This window comes from Triplophysa rosa, linkage group LG1 (assembly GCF_024868665.1).
Source record: "Triplophysa rosa linkage group LG1, Trosa_1v2, whole genome shotgun sequence".
In the NCBI taxonomy this organism is placed as follows: Eukaryota; Metazoa; Chordata; class Actinopteri; order Cypriniformes; family Nemacheilidae; genus Triplophysa; species Triplophysa rosa.
In genome coordinates, this window is record NC_079890.1 from 13,958,374 (window position 1) to 13,975,262 (window position 16,889).

Here is a 16,889-nt window from a genome sequence, read left to right on the forward strand (position 1 = left end):
CAATTTGAGGTGTATTTGCTGCCATCAAGCTGTTCTTGGCGGCGCTAACAGCCCAGTGATCACGGAGAACTCAAACATTAGATTCACGTCGAGGCCAATTTGAAAATAGGCACTAGTATCTTTATAACTCAACTGCAGATTCTTGGTTTCATATTTAAAATTTTCGATACAAAAACACCACAGTGAAAAAAGTGGCTTTAGATGTAGGCCAATAGCGTATAAGCTGATGTTGAACAGGCAGCTTTCGTGTCCAATTGAAAAGACCTTTCGGCACGCCCCCACCTTTCGGTACGCCCAGTTCTCCGACCTGCAGATACCCCGTCTCAGATTTTTTGGTAAACAATTTGTCTGCAATATCGCGTTCAATCCGCTGGGTGGGGACATGGTACTGTTTAAAAAAATACATTTTCAATAGTTTCGGGTCGTGTTTTATGTGTTTCACCTTTGTCCACGTTTGTAAATTAGTGCCATAAAATGTCAGAAGTTGGCTAGACGGCACAATTAACTGAATCGCTGTTCTATGCAGATTACACATAGGTTTTACAAGTTTAAAGTCCACAGATGCGCCATCGAAAGGAGTTTTTCTTTGACAGAGCAGTGAAGTTCACGCGAGTCGCTGTCACGAGGTAAGTTCTGCAGCGTGACTGCAACATATCTTCCTGTTTTAAAGTGGTTGATTTTGGTGTATATGTTGCTAATCTTTAATGTTGTTCGTGATTGTATGCGTCCTGTACTTTCATTTAGTTAAATCAAGAAGTAGGACTAGGAAGAGAATCCGCATTTATTGAATTCTGATTGCAACCCAAAAAGGTTTTGTTAGTATTATTGTAAGTGTAGTAAATTCAGAAGTGCATTCGACATTAAATTAGACGTTACTAAGAATGCACAACTTTACAGTTTACAATTACAGCACTTCAAATTCTTCTTCATTTTTAATCGAAAAAAGTCTTCATCTCTATTTTAACATGATGTTATATTTGTTACTGTGATTTTGGCAGTGATAATAATGGAGTCGCATGGTTTGGGTGAGAGTGAAGGGCTGACCTTCTTCCTGGCCAGACCAGAGGATTATGATGATGTGATGGCCATATCGCATGACATATACGGGGGCAACGATTACCTTCCATGTCGCTATCACCCCTGGATGACTGAACCGGACAGATTGGTTATAATAGCAAGGAGGGGCAGCCGGTTGGTAAGTGATGTTATATAGCCTTATCTCGGGAAAGCTGTGTTGGAAACCATCAGAGAATATACTTTTACATGTATGCACTTAACATATGCATTATCTAAAACAACTGACACGTGTACGTTTTCTTTTTATATCAGTGTTGGTGGTCCCTCCCTTACGAAAATTTACCATGGTTTTACTACAGTTAAAATGTAAAAACCATGGTTTTACTACAGTTAAAACCAAAAAAACATGGTTACTGTAGTAAAACAATGGTATCACAAAATAACCATGGTTTTGAAAACCATGTTTTTTGTAAAAACCATAGTAAACGATGGTTACTGTAGTAAAACCATGGTTTTGCCCCGAGTAATCAATGCACCAAAAAATCATGGTTACTACACTTGTACCACAAAAAAAAAACTGAGGATGTAACCTCAGTTCCCTGATGGAGGGAACAAGACGTTGTGTCGAGCAGACAGATGGGGTTCGTTCTTGAGAACCTATCGCTTCCGACTTCTTTAGAAAGGCCAATGAAATTGGCGAATGAAATTTGCATGCCGGACTCCGCCCCCGGATATCCGGGTATAAAAGGGAGACGGCGTGCTGCATTCATTCACCTTTGTTCTGAGGAGCCTGAGAACCTCTCACGACTGCCGCAGCGGGCAGCACGTGTTGTGGCATAAAGGACACAATGTCTCGTTCCCTCCATCAGAGAACTGAGGTTACATCCGTAACCAAGACGTTCCCTTTCTGTCGGTCTCTCGACGTTGTGTCGAGCCGACAGATGGGGTTCCTATGGAAAACACCACAACGCTGTGCCCTGTCACAATCTCTAGCGAAGCGACGATGACTGGCCTGGGCGTGTCAGCCGTGAGCGCTACCGCGAAATTGTAACCTACCAGTGGGTAGGTAGGGGGTCCCAGAGCTTTTCTTGAAAGGTGGGAAGGCCCCTGCCTTCGGCCCTCACAGGCGGCGGCCTCGTTTCTCTAACAGCGAGAAGCCGCCCGGTACCGTAAGGCCACTGGGTAAGCCCTACTTCCTCAAATGGGGGTTGTGCTACAGAGACCACCTCCTACCGTAGGGAGGAGTTTAGTGGAGATACCAACATGGTCTCGCCGTTAGGGGAGAACTCATGGGAGGAATGTGCAGACTGAAGGAGTTAACCACAAGATGGAGGTCCACCTAGGGAAGGTCATGGGTTACCAAGGTGGGAACCAATCATGAGGATACATCAGATGGAACCGCCCTGCTGGGGGGTTACAACGTCCGGTAGCACTAGGTCCGGTTAGAGCTATGTTGTGGATAACTCAGTTGGTACCCGGCCTAAGGGGCAGGGCTGCTCTTCCCAGCCTGCCCGCAGGAGGTGCTTGCTTAGTGATGGATGGAGTGCCTGTTCTTCACCCAGTGGGGAAAGAAAGGAGGCTAAATTAGTACGCTGACTCACCTAGAAAAAAGGGAGGAAGGTACTGTCATAGGCGTACACCCTACCAGCCTTCGGTCTTACCTGATGCCCTGCAAGACTCGAGCTGATACCGGTTTTACGCGGAGGCTGTAGGACCTCGCGAAGATGTTGGGTGTAGCCCAACCCGCAGCTCTGCAGATGTCTGCCAGAGAGGTGCCTCGAGCCAGTGCCCATGAGGAGGCTATACTCCGTGTGGAGTGAGCTCTCACTGCCAGTGGGCACGGGCGATCTTAGGACAGGTATGCCGTACTGATGGCGTCCATGATCCAGTGCGCCAATCTTTCTTTGAGACAGCCCTCCCCTTCTGCTGATCTCCAAAACAGACAAAGAACTACTCAGAGCTCCTGCGGCTCTGCGTGCGGTCCAAGTAGAGGCGCAATGCGCGTACTGGACACAACACGGATGGGGTTGGGTCTTCCTCCCCGGTGGGGAGCGCCTGTAAATTCACCACCTGGTGTCTAGGGAGAGTGGTGGGAACTTTGGGCACGTAGCCGGGCCGGAGTCTCAGGATAGCGTGAGAATCACCAGGCCCGAGTTCTAGGCAATCTGTGGACACGGAGAATGCTTGTAGGTCCGCTACCCTCTTTAGCACCATCCGGAGAGCTGTCTTCATCATGAGGTGAGAAAGAGCGGCATCTCCTAGGGGCTCCAGGACCGCATCAAGGTCGCAAGAGGGTACGGAGCGCGGGTGAGGCGGTAGCCTTCCCGCGCCCCTTAGGAACCAAATGATCAGGTTGTGCTGTCCTAGAGACTTACCAGCAACTGGGTCGTGATGAGCAGCAATAGCGGCTACATACACGTTCAGTGTGGAAGGGGAGAGATTACTCTCGAGTCTCTGGAAGGACAGCACGTTCCCGATCGAGAAACTCCGCGGGTCTTCTCTTCGAGAAGAGCACCAGGATGAGAAGAGGCACCACTTACAGGCGTATAGCCGCCTAGTGGCCAGGGCCCTAGCCTGAGTGATGGTTTTAACCGCCGCAGGGGGTAGGCCACTCAGGATCTCCACGTCCCATCCAGGGGCCAGACATGGAGGTTCCAGAGGTCTGGCCTGGGATGCCATAATGTGCCCTTCCCCTGGGAAAGCAGGTCCTTCGTCAGGCGAATCGGCCAGGGGGGAGCTGTCGTCAAGAGCATTAGCTCCAAGAACCAAGTCCGGTTGGGCCAGTATGGTGCAACTAGTACACTTGATGCTCCTCTTCCCTGACCTTGCACAGGGTCTGTGCAATGAGGCTCACTGGGTGGGAAGGCGTACTTCCGCTTGTCCCACGGCCAGCTGTGCGCTAGAGCATCCGTCCCGAGGGGGACCTCGGACGGGAAGTACCTTAGCAGGCAATGGGTGGTGTCCAGGGAGGCGAACAGGTCTACCTGAGCCCGCCCAAACTGTACCCAATGAGCTGGACTGCGCGGGGGTGGAGTCACCACTCTCCACGAGGTGTCAACTGACGAGAGAGCGCATTGGCTGTCTGGTTCAGGTCACCAGGGATCTGCTCACCTGCGGACTGCGCAGGAGGAGGCGTCGGGCGAGTCGTGTTAGCTGCCGTGAGCGAACGCCACCCTGGTGGTTTATATACGCTATGGCAGTTGTGCTGTCCGACCGGACCAGCACGTGCTTGTCCTGCACGAGAGGTTGTAGCCCCTTCAGTGCGGGTAGCACATCCAACAACTCTAGGCAGTTGATATGCTTGTGCAGGCGGGGACCCATCCATCGCCCCGACACTGCGTGCCCGTCGCACATGGCACCCCAACCCTGCAGGGAGGCGTCTGTCATCACCACGACCCGCCTCGTGACCTGCCCGAGAGGGACCCCCGTCCGTAGAGATGTCATTGAAGACCAAGAGGTTAGGGTGCGTCGGCAGAGAGGCGTAATCACCATCCGCCTGCTGCCGGTGTGCCATGCTCTCCAGGGAACTCGACTCTGTAGCCAGTGTTGGAGCGGTCTCATGTGCATCAACCCGAGGGGTATCCCCACCGCCGAGGATGCCATGTGCCCAGGAGCCTCTGAAATTGTTTTAGGGGGCCCGCTGACTGCTTGAAATATTCCAGGCAATTCAACACTGACTGAGCGCGCTCTGTAGTCAGTCGCGCTGTAATGGAGACAGAGTTGAGTTCCATACCAAGAAAGAGGATGCTCCGCACAGGGAGAGCTTGCTCTTTTCTCGGTTGACCTGTGGTCCCAATTGATCTAGGTGCCGAAGCACTAGGTCCCTGTGTGTACATAACAGATCTCGCGCGTGTGTCAAAATGAGCCAGTCGTCGAGATAGTTTAGTACCCACACACCTCTCTCCCTGAGGGGAGTGAGGGCGGCTTCCACGATCTTCGTGAAGACTCGTGGGGACAGGGACAGACCGAAAGGGAGGACTCTGTACTAATATGCCCGACCCTCGAAAGTGAACCTTAGGAACGGGCGATGACGAGGGAGAATTGAGACATGAAAGTAAGCATCCTTCAGGTCGATTGCCATGAACCAATCTTGACATCTGATAGATGCCAGGATGTGCTTCTGTGTGAGCATCCTGAACGGCAGCTTGAGTAGTTGCCTGTTCAGGGTACGCAGATCTAGCAACCCCCTTTTTGGGGACGATGAAGTACGGGCTGAAAAACCCGTTGAACATCTCGGCTAGAGGGATGAGCACGATCGCTTCCTCTCCAGAGGGGTGGCGACCTCGGCCCAAAGCACGGGGCATCCTTGCCTCTGACTGAGGTTTGAGAGGATGCCCCGAAACTTGGGCGGGCGTCTGGGGAGTTGGACTGCGTATCCGAGACGGATCGAATCCCGTTGTCACCGTGACGGTTTGGGAAGCTCTTGTCAGGCTCCCAGGGACCGAGACAGGGGCCAGGGGTACGATCTGCTTCATCGACCTCCCAGGGGGTGGTTCGATGGCTGGCAGTGCGGATCGCTCGCCGTAGGGAGCCCCCCGGGGAGGAGATCGGCTCTGCTGACTTACCTGCCTAGCACAACACACTGTCGATTGAGAGTGCTGAGGGCTGCTGATTATCCTCGACATTGGGTCTCGCCGTGATGCAACGTCGAGTTGCCGAACACCATCATGTAGAGGGTGAGAGCGGCTGTGATAAACACCCAGAGAGAGAGAGAAAACTCTTAGAAGTGGGCTGTTGGGACGGGGCAGGAACCGTCCCGGATCGACCAACCAGCAATGGAACGGCTGGGGTCGGGCCCGAAGGTATTCTCGATCTCCCTGGGGTCTTCCCATGAGGGCCGCTTCGGCTTCCACCGTGGCTGCTGACAGGGTGGTGGTCTCCTCTTCGATGTCTTCTTCCAGGGGGCCGCCTGAGTATTGGGCGCCGAAACCGGATGGCGTCGAAGAGGACCAGGGCTGCTGGGAAGCAGACTGTGCATGGGATCTCGATGGCCAGAGGGCGGCCGAATGGCGGCGGGGGAGGATATGCTTGATATCCTCTGTCTGCTTCTTTACTGTTGAGAACTGCGGCTCAACCGTATCACCAAACAGCCCCCCCTTGCGAGATGGGTGCATCGAGAAAGCGGACTTTCTCGGCATTACTCATCTGTGCAAGTTTCAGCCAGAGGTGTCTCTCCTGGACCACAAGTGTGGACATCGCCCGACCACCTTGGTCGCCTGTAGAGTGAGGTCGGTGATGGCGCGGAGTTCCTGCATAAGCGCTAGGTTGGTCTTACCCTCGTGGAGCTCTCTCAACGCCTTGGCCTGATGGACCTGCAGGATGGCCATAGCGTGGAGAGAGGGGACAGCTTGGCCCGCAGCAGAGTAAGCTCTCGACACCTAAGATGCTGAAAAAACCTACATGCTTTGGACGGGAGTCTAGGTCGAACCCCTGGGGGACATCGACGTATCCTCTAGCTGCCCCACCATCGAGGGAAGAAAGGGCAAAGAAAGGAACTAGTTGACGTGCATGCGCCGAAAGCGGGCGTTCCAGGTCGTACTAAGTTCCTCATGCACTTCCCGGAAAACACGGCACTGAGGGCGAGTGCGGCTTGGAGCCGCTCTCAAACCCAAGGTACCATGTATCCAGCCGCGAGCGTTGGGAGAGGCAGTGCGGTGCACTGCAACCCAATGCCGGCTGCCCGGGAAAGCATGGCTGACATTTCGACGTCCACTTCTTCCTGGGCTCAACCCCCCGAGGGAGGGAGGTCTGAGTTATCATCGGAGTCAGATGCCAGTAAGTCACCCTCCGATGCTGCAACGGACATCTCATCATCACGCACCATTTCCGAATACGTGGTTTAGGAACAAGACGGTGGGACCGTCTCATGGGGAACGGTCAGATGAGCGAGACGAGGTGCGAACGGTCCGCGAGCCAGTGGCTGACGGATTAGCGCTCACAGTAATCCTCATATCACCCTCGCTGCTCGCCGTAGCGGACGGCAGGGCCGTAGCCACTGCTGTCGTGTAACATGAAGCAGACAAGGTGGTGGCTGAGTCCCGTGGGAAAACAGCCACCCGTGACGCAATGTCTGAATCTTCAACCGCCCGCAGTGTGGGCAGGACGTATCCACAAGGGCTGCCCCAGCGTACTGGAAGCAGACCTCGTGTCTGCCAGAGAAAAAAACTCAAACACTTCTGGAACTGCCGAGACGCCCAGGGGAAGTCGCTGCAGGAAGGGACAGTCCGCTGCACTACGTCGTAAGATTCCAGCAGTAATTCAGCGTAGAGTTGAAGTCTCGAAGTCGATCAGTGTGAAGGCTCCGAAGAAAAAAAGGGAATGAATACAGCACGCCGTCTCCCTTTTATACCCGGATATCCGGGGGCGGAGTCCGGCATGCAAATTTCATTCGCCAGTTTCACTGGCCTTTTCTAAAGAAGTCGGAAGCGATAGGTTCTGAAGGACGAACCCCATCTGTTGGCTCGACACAACGTCGAGAGACCGACAGAAAGGGAACCATGGTTAATTTTCGTAAGGGCTGGGACTTGTTTTATGCTGTTAAAGGGGTCATATGGCGCGAAAACGTGTTTTTCTGTGTCTTTGGTGTGTTATAAGTTGCCCATGCATGTATTAGACAAGTAAAATTGCAAACTTTAAAGTGTCAGAACCAGTGACGTGTGGTGGGGTTCATGGCTGGTGAGGCACTTACTCCTTCAGAGTCAGATTTACAAATATACTGTATGAGCCCAAAATATTATCTTATTCACTATTCAATTGCCAGCATGCACATTGAATACTGTTTATGTTTTATATCTCATCAGCATACTTTACACACACGCACGCACATGCACACACACACACATGTTTGCGCAGTTAGCTTTATGAGGACATACATTGACGCAATGCAATCTCTAGCCCTTTACCCTAAAGGGCTCAGCATAGTCCAGGCGAATTGTGCTTTCGTTCTGCGTTTTGAGGTAAACCTTGAGAGACGTTGAGAGACGAAAACGTTGAGAGACGGTATAGTGTTTTCGAACAATCCAACACCCCTTTGTTTCTGGAGGCGGGGTTTACATGACGTATGCCTCTGCGCATGTGGCCACACAAACAACAAAGATGTCTGCAACGCGACATTCAAAAGCATTCATGCTGCTCAAATATTATAGTTTTTTTTATATAGCCCTTATCTGACCTCACCTCAGCTAAATAAAATGACGTGTTATTTCCCACAGACCGGGTGGCGCTACATAACACACCCACCTATTACGTAATGGCCTGGACCAATGGTGGCTCGAGGGTGTTTACCGGCCAACACGAACTTTTCCGGAGAGTTCTGTTTGGTTTGCTGTGGCGAACTAGTGAAACAAATTGTCGTTTGGACCAGATTTTGTTCGAAATCAGCTCACAGACGGTCGTTTTTCGATTTCGAATGTAGTATGCTGAGCCCTTAATATGAAGGTGTTTCAGTAGCAAAACTTGAGAGCATGTAGATTTTAATTTGTGAACTTGTAAAGTAAGTATTTGTACCTGTACACTAAAATGTACACTCACAGCCCCAATGTGAAAACTTGTCAAATAAAAAACTGAAGTTGAATGTTGAGATTTGCACTCGTGGACAAAACTCACAAATCTGTCTTCTGCATTTGAAGTTGCAGAAAAATAGTCACACGCGTGTAAACTGGCATTTACAAAACACATTGGCAGATACAAATGCATAGCACATATTTACACGTTTTCCTAGATTCAGATTTTAATTGCAACCACAAATAGGCATCTACAACCTCTCAAACCTGTCACTGCAGTTTCAAATCTTCCCGCCTTGACCTTTGCTACTACTTTCGCGATAAACCCGTTGCAAAACTAACTTGTGCACTTGAAAGCTCAGAGGCGAGAGAAAGAACGGCATTTGATGACGTCACGCGGCTGAGCCACACCGCCCCCTAATGGCAGGAAAAACCACAGTTTAAATCACTAATACAGTATTTAATTTAAGATGAAACTCTAAATCAATAAATACATTTTCCTTAACAAAAATACTACTTACGGACACTTTTTTACTATAAATTAACTTTTCTATTTTATTCTCTTTTATATCAGAATCAGAATCAGAAGAGCTTTATTGCCAAGTGTGCTTGCACACACAAGGAATTTTCTTTGGTGTTGGAAGCTTCTAGTACAGACATTCAACACAATGACAATACAATATAATACGATTTACAGTCTAAAAGATTCTAAATTGTGCATATATAAAATAAAGACTATTTTACAGAAAATGGGGGATAATAACATATAAGAGACATATTTACTACAGTATATCTTTGTTCTATGTTTGTCCTTTATTATATATTTATTGCTTTTCTACCCCATCTGCAAAATAGAATTTCAGGTACATACTGTATGACAATAAAGATCTTGAATCTGATAAGGGTGATGTATAAATTAGCAACCTAATTAACAACCTAAGTTAGCTGAAGCAAGTTCGCTGACGATAATGATCAAAATTAAAAACAGAAAATGTACAGTCAGCCTGTCATTGTGTAAGGCTCCTATAAAAGAATGATCAGAATCAGTTCTTGTATAACACTGAAGGGGTTTATTCTGCGATAACAACCGACTGGATGCATTATCCTGCGGCTAGTAATTATCACATGATAAAATAATTGTACACTAAATATTGATTAAATATGTTTAAGCTCATCTGTTAAAAATCCAAACCTTCCATGAGAAACTTCCAGGTAAACCCACAACCCCAATACTGTATATGGTGGCATTGCACAGTCCTGCATACAATTTCTGTTCATTTTCCCTTTATTGAAAATAACAAAAAATATAAAAAAGTAGAAATAGCTTAAAAGTGCAATAATGGTCAATAATACATTGCTTACTGAATTTAATTTACATTTATATTATACTACCAGGAACGTGTTTTTAAAAAAAATATTAATATAATATTGGTAACATTATAACTAAAGCAATAATAATTCTCAAGGGTTAGGCTATAGAATCATAATGTTGAACTGTGTAAATGTACATTTTTATATAGTATATCAATGAACATTATAGTATACATAACGGAAAATGTAGTCAGCCTGTCATTATATTTTAAAACAAACCATAGTACACAACGTATTATCGATAGTATACAGAATGATATCATTAAAATACATTACGAAATGATATCTATACAAGATAGTATAAGTCATGGAATAATTATTCATGATAGTATACATAAGTCTGATGGTTTCGCTTTAGTTATTTAAACATTATTTAAACTATTATTTGCTAGATCCTTTCATTGTGATTTTTCCCGCCAATAGGGGGCGGTGTGGCTCAGCCACGTGACGTCATCAAATGCCGTTCTTTCTCTCGCCTCTGAGCTTTCAAGTGCACAAGTTAGTTTTGCAACGGGTTTATCGCGAAAGTAGTAGCAAAGGTCAAGGCGGGAAGATTTGAAACTGCAGTGACAGGTTTGAGAGGTTGTAGATGCCTATTTGTGGTTGCAATTAAAATCTGAATCTAGGAAAACGTGTAAATATGTGCTATGCATTTGTATCTGCCAAATGTATTTTGTAAATGCCAGTTTACACGTTTGTGACTATTTTTCTGCAACTTCAAATGCAGAAGACAGATTTGTGAGTTTTGTCCACGAGTGCAAATCTCAACATTCAACTTCAGTTTTTTATTTGACAAGTTTTCAAATTGGGGCTGTGAGTGTACATTTTAGTGTACAGGTACAAATACTTACTTCACAAGTTCACAAATTAAAATCTACATGCTCTGAAGTTTTGCTACTGAAATACCTTCATACCTTAACCCTAACCATCAGAACTACATGCCTGACCCTAACCCTTACCCTAAACCTAACCTAAACCTAATTATAACCTAAACCCTAAAACTTTATCCCCTACCCCTAGCCCAACCCCTAAACCTAAAGATCACAGAAAACTTTTTGCATTTTTAGATTTTCAAAAATTATCATTCTGTACAATTTATAAGCTTTTGTGCCCGTGGGGACCTCAGTTTTGGTCCGCACAGTGATACGGGTCCCCAAGAGTTGGTGTGCATTCAGGTTTAGGTCCCCACTAACACATAAAAACCAAGTCACACACACACACACACACACACACACACACGTCTGATTCGACTATCAGTCGAGTATAGGCAAGACGTGACAATTCTGATTCGACTATGTAAATTCTTAGTCTGGGACACCCCTAGTTCGCTGGTTCCCGCCTCCTTCCTTCCTATTCATGGAATGTGTTACAAACCCTTTTTTAAATTACAACATATTAACATTAAGATAAAAAAATAAATCAAAGAATAGGCATGCCCTATTCATAGCTTAGTCATAGCTCTGGGGTCAAATATTTTTTTTAAATCTACTACTCTTACTTTTACATTATTCATGTTATCATGGTTTTTGAAGTCTGCATGAAATGAGAACAAAACAATAATTTATGATTGCATAAAATAATTGATTTCCATGCAGCATTTCTAAATGTAACAACAAATTTCGATATATAGTATGTTGATGCATGGCTGTACAGCATTTTAACCTCTGCAGTACTTATTCTTGTGTACTTCTAGGTGGCGTTGGAGTCAAGCCTTGTGGTTGATGGTGGTAAAACAGTGGTAGTCGAGGGATTAAGGGTGTGTCCAACTGAAAGAGGCCACGGTCTAGCTGGAGTTATCCAGAGATTTGCTGATGGGTATGTAAAGAAGGTTTACCCCACGGTGAAGAACAAGCGTCTCACCAGAGCAGATAACCCAGGGCCTGAAAAACTGAGCAAGTTCACATATCTGGACAAAAGGGTGTGTACAATTTGAAAAAGAAGGTCTTTACAATGAAGAATATTCGGTAACATTTTACAATAAGGTTGTATTTGTTAACATTAGAAAATGGATTAGCTAACATGAACTAACAATGTGAAATATCTTTTTTCAGCATTTATTATGTTAGTTGATGCGAATACTACATGGATGTTTTATTCTTCATTTATGTCTTTTGTATCAGGCTATCTTGTCGCTGTGTGGGGATTCTGAGACCTTTGATGGCTTTGTATCATATTTGAAGGCAAAACTCAATGTGTCAGATGGATCCACCAGGTATCCTCTAGTGACAAAACACATCGACCAAGCTGCTTTAAAAGGCCTTCTTCTAAATCCAGACGTGTCCTCCAGACTTCAGCTTCCAGGCAGTGCTATCATCCAAGATTGGCAGCCCTTGGATCTCCTAGAGAGTAACCTTGAAGTCTTGGCCAGGCGAAATTTGTCATGGTTTGTGGATGATTTGAATGAGAAACCCTTGTTTATGAGCTTCCACACACCTCTATATCCTGTTCCGTTTAATGGAGGGTCTTTACGCCTAAATATCGACATGTTCGGAACAGATGCCTCCTTAGCAAAGAGAGCACTAACAGCTCACCTGAATACTGTGAAAGGTGAGATTCAGAGCACAGTCTTGGTCCATATGTATATGCATCCGAGTCTATGGGAAGTTATGAGGCAGTTTTGTGAGGGGCATGACGGGGTGAAACAGTGGAGGAATTACTGGGAGCAGCTCTTTTTGGAAAGGGAGTTAGTATGATGAACAAAAGGTATGCTGGAATGAGAAGAGCGTAAAGAAAGACTCATTTAATTCTGTGCTGATCTAGGTTTTATTGGTCATAATGATGTTTTTAGTTTGGTGGTGCACTGCCAAATCAAATGTCAGGGTGTGAGGTTTGGCATTAATTAAAAAGCAGTATTCAGCGAATTGAATCATGTGAAGGTATTGCATTGTGCTTTTGTCATTTCTGTTTGAGAGAAACAATGCACACTAATTTAAAGGCGGCGTAACCGATTTCTGAATTACGCTCTAGACAACTGAGTCGGGCCAAGTACCAAAACAACCTTGTAGCCAATCAGCAGTAAGGTGCACAGGACGGACATTAGCCGAGCCGAGCGCTGACGAAAGCGAAAGATAGGGGTAGGGGTGTGTTTGTTTTGGTGATTTGAACATCAACAATGGCTAAGAGAAATCGGACACCCCGCCTTTAAGTGAGCTCGTTCCATTTACTTTTACAGCTTTCCTAAATATGAATTAAATGAAATATTTGATTATACATTCCATATACACTCACCTAAAGGATTATTAGGAACACCATACTAATACGGTGTTTGACCCCCTTTCGCCTTCAGAACTGCCTTAATTCTACGTGGCATTGATTCAACAAGGTGCTGAAAGCATTCTTTAGAAATGTTGGCCCATATTGATAGGATAGCATCTTGCAGTTGATGGAGATTTGTGGGATGCACATCCAGGGCACGAAGCTCCCGTTCCACCACATCCCAAAGATGTTCTATCGGGTTGAGATCTGGTGACTGTGGGGGCCATTCTAGTACAGTGAACTCATTGTCATGTTCAAGAAACCAATTTGAAATGATTCGAGCTTTGTGACATGGTGCATTATCCTGCTGGAAGTAGCCATTAGAGGATGGGTACATGGTGGTCATAAAGGGATGGACATGGTCAGAAACAATGCTCAGGTAGGCCGTGGCATTTAAACGATGCCCAATTGGCACTAAGGGGCCTAAAGTGTGCCAAGAAAACATCCCCCACACCATTACACCACCACCACCAGCCTGCACAGTGGTAACAAGGCATGATGGATCCATGTTCTCATTCTGTTTACGCCAAATTCTGACTCTACCATTTGAATGTCTCAACAGAAATCGAGACTCATCAGACCAGGCAACATTTTTCCAGTCTTCAACTGTCCAATTTTGGTGAGCTCGTGCAAATTGTAGCCTCTTTTTCCTATTTGTAGTGGAGATGAGTGGTACCCGGTGGGGTCTTCTGCTGTTGTAGCCCATCTGCCTCAAGGTTGTGCGTGTTGTGGCTTCACAAATGCTTTGCTGCATACCTCGGTTGTAACGAGTGGTTATTTCAGTCAAAGTTGCTCTTCTATCAGCTTGAATCAGTCGGCCCATTCTCCTCTGACCTCTAGCATCAACAAGGCATTTTCGCCCACAGGACTGCCGCATACTGGATGTTTTTCCCTTTTCACACCATTCTTTGTAAACCCTAGAAATGGTTGTGCGTGAAAATCCCAGTAACTGAGCAGATTGTGAAATACTCAGACCGGCCCGTCTGGCACCAACAACCATGCCACGCTCAAAATTGCTTAAATCACCTTTCTTTCCCATTCTGACATTCAGTTTGGAGTTCAGGAGATTGTCTTGACCAGGACCACACCCCTAAATGCATTGAAGCAACTGCCATGTGATTGGTTGATTAGATAATTGCATTAATGAGAAATTGAACAGGTGTTCCTAATAATCCTTTAGGTGAGTGTATACTGTACCATATCCATTAAACATTATATTATGGCTCTACAAATGGATGTTTTGCTTTTATTTGTTTTCTTTTTAAGAATGAAGTAAAGTTAGTGTCTGTGATCTGTGATTAGTTTGCATAATAAAAGAAATGTAATATCATTTATTCACAGTGTTTGTGTGGTTAATACATCAGTTGTAGGCAACTGGTAAATCAGGTGAATAGAAAAAAAAGGAGTTTAACACTGGAATTCTCCCTCTTTTCCACATAAAGGTGTTTTGTAATTGCCTTTCGTGATGGAAAAGCATATGATAAGTCCTTGGAGAAAATATGTGATGTCTGAGAAACAGGCAGCAGTGTAATAGATGTTCTGAGAAACTATCTATCGGTAAATTATTATTTTTTCTCTCTTGTCTTTCTCCATCACGTTTTCTCCTATTGCTCTTCCTTCTCTTAATCCTCTGTCTGTACTTTCCAACCATGATTTATGTCTTTCCATCATGCTCACCCCTTCCACTTTTCTCACTACGCCTCCATTTTTTCATTTCTCCTCCATCAGTTTCACGTCACTCTTCTGCCGAAGCACTTGGTTTGTCATTACATTCATGTGATTCTGTCTCTAAAATGTTGTCCATCTGTTCCTCTACCAAACCTTATTACAGAACATCTCATGAGTGACGGCACAGCAAATCACTTTCTTGCTCTTCACCATCATGAATTAACCTACACATAGATGCACACCAGATTATAGTTATCAACATTTATTGATATAACAAGTGGAGATATTTCATTTTGTATAGATATTGTATAGACCACATTCTTATAGATCATATTCTTTTCATATACATATAAATAATGTGATTTGAATCACATTTACTCATCTTTTGGGAATTTTAACTATACTGTATGTCTGATGCTTAAGAAATATTTTTTATCATTCATATTTTCAAGCTAATTACCAGATACAAATGAAACCTATCAAAGTCCTGGACAAAGAAGGACTTTTTCCTGTCATTGAAATCTTGGATTTGACATTCGATATCTGTAAAACATATTGTGTTTTCTGTTATCAGGTATAAGCAGGGTTGTACACAAGTCAACATGCTAATTTGTTGGCCAAAATATAAAGGTAAATTATAAATTGAATAAATGAATCAGTTTTACACAATTATATTTATTTATAATCTAAGCAATAAAAAGCCTAAATGGAAAGCTTTTCATTTAAATGAACATTTACATAATAATAATTTAAAAATGACCAACTTTCAATTATGTATTTATGGTACATATTTACTTTTCACAGACTTTGTTATAAAACTATTTATAATTTTGTAATAATACAAAGTGATACAATTATATAAATATTATATTATATATTCTTCTGAATATCTTTCTGGAAGGTCTCCAAGACTTCTAATCCTCTCTGTCTCTCTCCTTAATCAGGGCAAGTACCAAAAACAGGCTTGAACTCCAGATAGCCAGTTACAAGGTATCTAATAATAGGAGAAGCAGGCTGATAATAATATTGTCTGTAAACATATATAAATTTAACTGATTTCTTAAGGATTATATGACTTTGCAAAGGGAGTATAACTACAACACAGATATTTATTTCATTAATGAGGCTCTCTAGTCCTCTCAATGTGTGTGGATCTTTTTCTTAGAATATGATGATCTGTAATTTCTTAGTACAAAAGCCTGCATTTCCAGTTTTTCACCAAGAGCTGGTAGCACTGAGCCGCGTTACTGGTTATAATAAGTAGCCAATGCCATTGCAGCAGAAGAAAGAATGTGAAGAAAAGGGAAAACAGGTTACACACTGATGTCAATAGTTATAGGAATAGTTATATGCATAACTAAGCAATGTTTTACATTTTGGATAAGGGGAAAGCTATGCATCCTACATTTCTGTAATAAATGAGAGATTTTTGTTGTTTTATTAGTTCTCATTTTTCTCTCATTTTTTTGCTCCCTGGCACTTGTGTGATTTGACCTAGCCAGATGACGCATCTCAGAAATGGAAGAGAAAGACAGGAGCCGGTATTGCTACTGGTTCAGATAATTATATTTATGATAATGACAATAATAATAACTCACTATCTTTGTTACATTTTTAGATTATCTCTTTTAACCACCCCGTAGGTCACTATTATCCCACATGGGTTCACAAAATATAAATTCTCATGGGCTAAAGATTTGCTGCTGAAGTGAAGACCTGTTACCTAAAATGAAGTACTCTCAGATTTTTGTAATCTAAAGTGTAAAAGAAACATTAAGAGATCGTTTTTTTTACCAAGCAGGACATTTTTAATACAGAAGATACACCTAATGACAATAGAACAGGAAAAAAGTAGCTATAATATAAGGCCAGAGGAACAGAACAATTTAATAGCAATGAACTATTTGCCCATAAAGCAATATCAGCACAAGTGTTTATTCTCTTTGCTTATCTACAAGAAAAAAATCTGTGACAGAAAATAGAGAATGTAGAGAAGGTTCTCTTATTTTGAGAGAAGAGCTATTAATTGAAATCCTCCCTCATCGTGACTCAAACTCCCAATGAATGTCTTCCTCA

At 44.3% G+C, this 16,889-nt stretch overlaps 1 protein-coding gene across 2 annotated transcripts; it reads left to right on the forward strand.

Annotated features, from left to right (window-relative positions):
* The first annotated feature begins 386 nt into the window (after nucleotides 1-386).
* On the forward strand, nucleotides 387-14,194 carry nat16l (N-acetyltransferase 16, like). 2 transcript variants are annotated; one of them, XM_057344104.1, is made up of 4 exons: nucleotides 387-626; nucleotides 999-1,195; nucleotides 11,584-11,808; nucleotides 12,011-14,194. In XM_057344104.1, exons 2-4 carry the CDS (start codon nucleotides 1,007-1,009, stop codon nucleotides 12,581-12,583), a joined length of 987 nt encoding a protein of 328 aa, XP_057200087.1. In that variant the 5' UTR covers nucleotides 387-626; nucleotides 999-1,006; the 3' UTR covers nucleotides 12,584-14,194. The 2 variants fall into 2 exon arrangements, with proteins under 2 accessions (XP_057200087.1, XP_057200096.1); XM_057344113.1 differs by lacking the exon at nucleotides 387-626 and adding an exon at nucleotides 635-827.
* Nucleotides 14,195-16,889: the final 2,695 nt, after the last annotated feature.